Here is an 8,145-nt window from a genome sequence, read left to right as displayed (position 1 = left end):
GAGAGACTCCAGGTCACTGCCATCTAGACCATCCCCACTCAGAAAACTCTCATCTCACTTGCCATCGAGTTGATTCCGACTCATGGTGACCCCATAGCACAGAGTAGCACTATCCCAGTGGATTTCCAAGGCTGGGACTCTTTATGGGAGCAGAAAGTCTAGTCTTTGGTCAGCAGAACAATGGGTGCTTTCAAACTGCTGACCCTGTGGTTTGCAGCCCAATGCGCAGTGTCACCCCCAGTGCCACCAGGGCTCCGCCCACTCATGGTGGCACGATGTAATGTTTCAGAGACTATAAGTCTTTATGGAGAAAGACAGCTTCATCTTTCTCCTGTGAAACAGCTGCTGGGTTTGAACCACCAACCTGATGGTTACCAGCCCGCTGTCGACCCCAGCATGCCAGTACTCCTAGGAGATGGGTTGATTCATTTACACCAGCTCCCAGTGTCCTGCACCATTCATATGTCTCTATTTCTCTGGTAAAATAGATACGCCTTATCTTATTCCTGCTGTGACTCAGCACCCAGAATAGTTGCTCAGTATATATTTGTTGAATGCATGAGTGGATGTATGGTACATGAAATGTCTGATGAATGTTTTTAAATGAGAAAGTATGCTGTGGAAAGCCTGGCTGATTATGATCAATACTGTGTGAGCTTTTAAAAAACTTCAGATTCCCTGACACCATCCCTCCCCAATCAGAACCTCTAGGGGTGAGACCAGGTGATTCTAGGATTTCCTGAGGTTTAGGAACCAGAGAAAACCTTTCCTAAGGAGCCCTACCATTTTTTAAAATATGTTTTTCTTCTATGAAGCATCCATGCCCTGCCTTGTTCTCATCATGGAATGTGGCTTCTCCCTCCTTCAACCCCTGTGTTTCTGTGTTATTCCTCCTCCATGGTACTGTTTTCACTCTCGGGTGGATCTTGGCAGTTTCTCTTCTGACCTTCACCCACCTAAGTAAAGAATAAATGCCTTCCAAGCAGGCACTCCCTCTGTAACTCAAGCAAGAGTCTTATCCAGGGCATTGCTGTATCATATCTCGTGACTCTGAGACTATTGGTATTAATGGTGCATTTCTGACTTAGTGACAGGTTTATTTTGAGATCATCAAGCAACCACTTCAAGAACAAAAGGTGTCGGAGACACTCTTTGAGTGTAATGAGGCTTGAAAAGGCTATACATTATCCATTCGTGCTTTTCATAATAACCTACCCTATGCATTGAGAAATATACTCAAAACACCATCAATATGTCTCAGATGGGGGAAGACAATAAAAGGAATAATACCAACAGATGGTATGCGATATCTTGTCATAAGAATGGCCAATAATAATAACCTTCATAGTCTTTGTTCAGGTATTAAGTTCTAGGAGCTGTTCTTTGCACTTTAATTCTCATAATTTTAAAAAGGCGATTTTACACAGGATGGAAATGCCTGGAACTTATACAACTTTACCCTGTGAGAGGTGGTAGTCCCTTTGAACGTGATCTGGTCTAGTCCCATGTGTATTGAGTTGGATACCCTGAGACCAAGTTGAGCAAGTTCATCTGTTTCATAATCTGAATTGAACAGAAAGGAAGATTCTTCATACGCAGAGAGAATTAATAAGGGAATGTGTGAGTTACTTTGTGTTTTATATTTCCCTCTGGGGGTGTATACACACACATATATCTCACCTCCTTGACATGTTAGATTTTAAAAAATGGTCACCTCTTTCTATTTCTAATAGAAGGTAAACAGATTTTGAGCATGTCCCAAGGGAGTAAGGGATACCATCTAGGCATATCCCACAGGTAGGTGGCACCTTGCATGACACCGATGTGAGGCTTGAATGTTCTTGTGGTTGTGACTTCCTCTGAGCTTCTTGCAGGAAGTAGGTGGCACGTCACTTGCTGTCTGCCTTAGTTTCCTCCGAACTCTTGGCGGCCTCAACCCCAAACCAGTTTCCTGTCACCGAATGCCATCCAGAGCAGCTACAAGAGGGAAGAGAATGCGTCAGAGACACTGGTCCCCCCTTACTCTGCTGAGCTGATTGACAAGAAGCAGTGGGGGAGGAGAGCTGCCCTGCAATGCATCAGCCTTACTGCCTGACAATGTGATCTCAAATCCTCCTTTCAAAGAGCGCAATGCTCATGGCAAACGTTCTCCACTCATTTAGCCAGACAGTGGTTTCATTTACAGTTGTCTCCAGGGGGTAATTTCAGGTCATTGGTTTGAAGCTTCTCTCAGAATGGGAAGATTTGGGGGTTCCTCCAGTCTCAATAACATCGTGTTTGTAAAAACAAATTTTGAGGTTTAATTTACAGGCCATAGACTTCTTCCGTTTCAAGCATCCAACTCATTGATTTTTAACAAACTTACAGCACTGTGACATTATCACCACTCGAGTTTTAGAACATGTCTATCTCTACCAAAAGCAGCCGCAGTGCCTCGTGCAAGCCAGGCTGTTTGCGCTCTCTGTCAATGTGCCCAGACCCACAGAGTGGCGACTCATCGACAATAAAAGGGGATGTGTGACCCTCATTCCATCGAAGTTAAATACATTGTAACAATAGACTTTTCACATGTTACTAGCATGTTAGGCATGAAGTATTCACAATTTAAGATTGAGAAATTCCCGTTAGGATTCAAACAAATGGGTGTAACCATTCACCGGTGGTTATTGCCATTCTGTCCATTCTGACTCAGAGTGACCCCATCAGTTCTGGCAAAACGCTCAAGGTGGTAAAGCCATCTTCCCATGGTGCTTCCCTCTCCCCACCTCCCTCACACATGCAGCATCTTAAGGTTCTCTCTTCATCCACCCTCCAGCAAAATCATCCCTCTGGAAAGGGTCCGAGACATAGATTCTCACTAAGGAACTGATGAAGGAGCCCTAGTGGTCTAGTGGTTATGTATTGGGCTGTGATCCCCAAAGTCAGCAGTTCAAAGCCACCAGCCACCCCTCAGGAGAAAGACAGGGCTTTCTCCTCCCATGAAGAGTATAGTTTGGAAGCTCCAAAGGACAATTCTACCCTGTCCTCGAGGGTTGCTGTGGGTTGGCGTTCGCTCCATGGCAGTGAGTGAGCGAGCAGGAACTGATGATGCTTCCAGAACAGAAAGTGCCTGCTCTTGGAAGGACAGAGAGTGCCTTCTGATCTTTGTGAGCTGACATGGCAAGCACACAACTCACTCTGCCAGTAACTAGATGTGGGGTCACGGAGAAGTTGCTTCCACTCCTTAGAACCCAGTATCCACACATGCAAACCATAGCTAACACTATTTAGAAAGCAATGCCATGAGGAGAATTGGGAACAATCTGTAAAGGGTATGGCACCGGGTGAGTTCCATCAGGACCAAGCTTGCGTCTGTCGTTATTCCTCGTTCAACAGACCGGTGACACAAGGGTTACCCAGGGGCTGCAAACAGCCCTTCAAACCCACCGGCTGCTCTGGAGGAGAAAGCTAAGCCTCCACTCCCGTGAAGAGCTACCGTCTCAGAAGCCCTGTCCTATGGAGAGGGTTGCTAGGACTCAGAATCAACTTGATGGCTGTGAGGTTTGTTTTGTTTTTAATCTCAGCACAAGAAATGCTTGTTGAATGAGTGAAATGGTCGTCATTCCTAAGAGTTGTCTTTATACCAAGCTGATCTGCACTGGTTCCCTTGTTATGGGTAATAAAGTAGGCCTGGGTGTAAACGCCTGGTTCCCTGGATTCCTGACCCTTTCATTGCTTTCTAACTACTCCAGGGCAAAGAAGGAGCCTTCATGGTACGAGATTCCAGGACTCCGGGAACATACACCGTGTCTGTTTTCACCAAGGCCATTGTCAGGTAGGAGCCTTGCTGTGCTCAGCAATGTGCAGAGTCACCTCTGCAATGGCTGAGTGATGATGGGTAACAGCGCTGTGAGAAAATAGGTAGAAAGTGTTTGTTTCTCCTGCTCCATATGAGAATCCCAAGGCTGGGGACATTAAATACATAACCAAACTCCCTTCACTAGGCATGCCAGGTCCTCTTCCTGGTTAGCATCCTGCATACAGAGCTCTAAAGACATAAAATATCAGATCCTGAGGAGCTTATAATTAATACATGGAGTGGGAGTAAAGATGCGGCTGGCTGGAAACAAGATACGTGAGTCCGGGTCCTGGTTCCGCTCTATCAATGGCTGGAGGGCCGTGGTGGGTCAGTAGTAGCGTTCTTGCCTTCCATACTGGAGACTGGGTTTTCATTCCTGGCCAACACACTTCAGAATCAGCAAAGAGCAAGGGCACTTGGTGTAAAGTCTGGTGGAAACCAGGTACAAGTTCAAGAGCCCTTTCTTATTGGAGTCACCAAGGACACACTGAGTTCTGCAAGCAACAGTCTGCGGCACATGTGACTTGGTGTCTACCATAACTCAGTAGAGGGTCAGCCCAGGGTCTAACTGGGGGATGGCCACATAGACACCATCAGCCTCGCGTGCACCCAGATTCTAGACTCCCAGAAGGAAGGCAGTGGTTCAACATAAGCCACATTATTAAGAAAACCTTTTGGGCACTTTTATCACAATAGGGAACTCTCCCTAAACCCAACTTTCAGATGCCAACACCCAAGGGCGAGCCTTGCATACAGGTGTCTCTAAACGCAGCAGTATCGGGCTTTCTGTGTCCATTCTGTTGTGCACAAAGTCAACTAAGTCTGAAGGGGCATAAGATGTTTCCCCAGCATATGAGTAATTATATTCATAAGCAGAGAAGATACACAACCCAATATAGGACCATTTTGTGGTCGTGGAAGAAGCATCACCAGTCCGCCGCTCTACGCTCAGGCTCCATCTGAACACAGCATTCCGGAAACTCATGGCAACACAGGTTGAAATTAACCTGCCAGCCTTGTGAGAGAGAAATCGATTAGCCAGGAACAAGGCTAACAAGGAGGGGGCTGATGCCAGTAGACACTTTTGCATCTAAATGTTGCCTATTCATAATCACTGCTGTACTTACGTGTTTTGTTGGTTTAAGTGAGAACAACCCCTGCATAAAGCATTATCATATCAAAGAAACCAATGACAACCCCAAGAGATACTACGTGGCTGAAAAGTATGTGTTCGATTCCATCCCTCTCCTCATCAATTACCACCAACACAACGGAGGCGGTAAGTTCCGGAGGCCCAGCCCGAGGGGCACCTTCACAGGTCCACTCGAGGAAGAGGCCAAAGCCCAGACTGGTCTCTTCACATCACGCAAGCCTGTTGTAAATAACAACTAGATGGACAACTAGAAAACAGTACCTATTTTCCACTAGAAAGCGCAGTTGAAATCAATGAATAGACCACCTGCCCACCTGCATTTATGAATCTTCTCGGGGGACCCTGATATCAGTGCGAGGGCTTTGGGGTTTTTTTCTCTCCAGAATACAGGCAGCTTTTGAACTGGGTGCTGTTTCCTGGTGGTGTAACTTGGATGATTGGGTCACCACCGCTCTAACCTTTCTCTTCTTAATCACCAGGACTGGTCACTCGACTGCGGTACCCGGTTTGTTCCTGGAGGCAGAAAGCCCCGGTCACAGCAGGGCTGAGATATGGTGAGTGGTGCATTCTAGAACATTGTGCTTTTGTGCTGAGTCACATCTTTAAAGCATGGAGGCAAACTCCAAGCGGACTGTTCCATGAGCCTAACTCTTACCCAGACTTAACGTAACCATTAATTTGCTTGGCACATGTGTGTTTACAACATGCGTGAATAAGAGATGTGTATGCATGAGCACATTATCTAGAGCAAATCAGTTGCCCATTGGTTTTAATTACGTTCATGAATGAAGCATTTTTTGAGCATCTATTTTATGCAGCACACCCTACTAAATGTTATTAGAAGAACACCAGGAACCAGCGCTTACCACTGTATGTCCACCTAAATTCTAGAACTTTTGTGTTATTTACTTTGTTGTGAGGAAGGGAGGCTGCCTGGATGGCACTCGCTGCTATCCAAAAGACTGGCTGGGGCATGGGTGACCCTGTGTCAGCACCTGCCTCATGGACAATAATACCAGCACCTTAGCTGGGATGGGCCCACTGTCCAGATGTAGGCTGACAGCATCCAGAGGGTTTGTTTGCACAGCACCGTTAGCATTTTTTCTTGTTGGCTTTAGGCAGGGTGCTCATCTCCGTGCCTCAGCCCTACGGTACCTTCCTGTCTTACAGGCCTGCTTCATCCATTGTGATTGTCTGCCTGGAAGCTGAGGCCATTTGGGTGCTAGTTGAGGAGAGGGCCAGTGTCGTTTTAATTTTGTGTCCCCTAAATTGTGTGTGCGCGCACCATGGACTCTGATGTTATTCATAGTGACCCTGTAAGACAGAGTAGAATGCCCTACAGGATTTCCTAAGGTGCAATATTTATGGGAGCAGATCACTGGGTCTTGTCTCCCATGGGCGTCCAGTCCCTTTCTCTTATTTTAGTGGTTCTCCCACTTCAGTGTGAATCAACATCCTCTAGCATGTTCATTAAAAATGTGAATGTTGGACTCTTGCTAACACTTACCCAAGCCTAATCCCCAGAAGTGGTGCCCTATAATCAGCATTTTAAATAAGGGGCCTGGATGAGATTAATACAGACAGATAGAGGACAAAACACTGCCTTGTACTCTCTATCCCTGTCCAGCACCATATCGGTCACACGGGAGGCTCTGAATATTGCTCATTGTTGCATCTCAGCGTTAGCAATCTGGCTGTTCATGTGCTGGATGAAGGGCTTCAGACTAAGGATCAATAGGTTCTTTATGATGATAAGCTTGTTCTGATATCTGTAGAATGTTTGTGTGTTTATGCTGAACACTATACCAGAGATAACCCACTCATTGTGCTGATGGGAAAAAAATTTGTTGGGAACCTGCTATATGCCAGACACTGCGCTAGCTTGTACCTCTGGACAAACGCTTTCAGACTCCGTGCCCTTCCTAGCCTTCGAATGTCCAGCAGGTACTGTGTGCACAGTGGATGCTCTTTTTGTTTAAGGCATTCAGAAATTTATTTTATTTCATCTATTTGTTGCTGGTTGTTTTAAAACAAAATCACTGAAGTTGGTCTCCATTGTCCTTTTCTTCCTTGTGTGACCCCTCAGACCAGGGTAGTAATAAGTGGATGGATAGCATGCCAGAATCCACAGCTCAAATGAAATGTTCCATATGTGAAAAAAATTCAATCAGGTAAAAACAATGACTGTGATCTTACAGGAACCCTTTCACGGAGCTTAAGTTATCTTGATTAATGTTTCCCTTCTTCCCCTTTGCCTATAACATCACAAACATATTTTTTCAAAGTTTCATATGCAGGTCCTATGTCATGAGAGAAAAAGGGGACAAGGTGCTTCCATAGAGATGGTGGCCCAGGAAGCCCTACAGCATCAGTTCTCAACCTGTGGGTCGCAACCCCTTTGGGGGGTCAAATGACCCTCTCACAGGGGTCGCCCTATTTATAACAGCAAGCAAAATTACAGTTATGAAGTAGCAACAAAAATAATTTTATGGTTGGGGGTTTCCACAGCATGAGGAACTGTATTAAAGGGTCGCGGCATGAGGAAGGTTGAGAACCACTGCCCTACAGGGAGGGCAGTTCCCTGCTGCCTTATAGGGCCGCTGTGAGTCAGAACTGACTCAGTGGCAATGAGTTTATCGGTCTGGGGCTGATACCATTCCTCGTCATGAGTTCGGATTAAAGAAAGACTGGAATTTTACCATTCTGTGTAGGAGGTATACAGTCCCTGGGGGCTGCCTGTCTCCTATCTGCTGCTGGGAACCCTGGGAAACCATCTCTCTTTCTTACAGGGAAGTGGGTGCTCAATCCCTCAGAGCTCACATTTGTGCAGGAGATTGGCAGCGGGCAGTTTGGGTTGGTGCATCTCGGCTACTGGCTCAACAAGGACAAGGTGGCTATCAAAACCATTCAGGAAGGAGCCATGTCAGAAGAAGACTTCATAGAGGAGGCCGAAGTCATGATGTGAGTGGCCAAAACGAGGACCAGCAAGATGCCATGCAGGGGGTTGCTCTGTGTAGTGCTCTTTGTTATGCGAATTCCATATTGTGCCCCCTCCCGGCTCAGAACCCAGCAGTGGCCTCCCAAAGCACAGAGTCAAACTTCTTATCTTGATCTACAAAGACCTCCAGGGGGTCTGGTCTCACCACTTCCTCAA

The 8,145-nt window shown here is 46.3% G+C and overlaps 1 protein-coding gene across 3 annotated transcripts in view; it reads left to right on the top strand.

The window, feature by feature from the left end:
* Positions 1 to 8,145, top strand: part of ITK (IL2 inducible T cell kinase) — a 75,621-nt gene that overhangs the window by 55,346 nt on the left and 12,130 nt on the right. For all 3 annotated transcript variants that reach the window (XM_045284807.1, XM_004696753.2, XM_013005537.2), the window contains exons 9-12: positions 3,732 to 3,814; positions 4,984 to 5,117; positions 5,471 to 5,545; positions 7,781 to 7,952. In XM_045284807.1, the coding sequence (XP_045140742.1) occupies positions 3,732 to 3,814; positions 4,984 to 5,117; positions 5,471 to 5,545; positions 7,781 to 7,952 (464 nt within the window). The remainder of the gene's footprint in view (positions 1 to 3,731; positions 3,815 to 4,983; positions 5,118 to 5,470; positions 5,546 to 7,780; positions 7,953 to 8,145) is intronic.

Source organism: Echinops telfairi, unplaced genomic scaffold, assembly GCF_000313985.2.
Source record: "Echinops telfairi isolate 266 unplaced genomic scaffold, ASM31398v2 ScPeMD7_7469;HRSCAF=8507_0, whole genome shotgun sequence".
In the NCBI taxonomy this organism is placed as follows: domain Eukaryota; kingdom Metazoa; phylum Chordata; class Mammalia; order Afrosoricida; family Tenrecidae; genus Echinops; species Echinops telfairi.
This window is presented reverse-complemented; position numbering and strand designations above follow the sequence as displayed.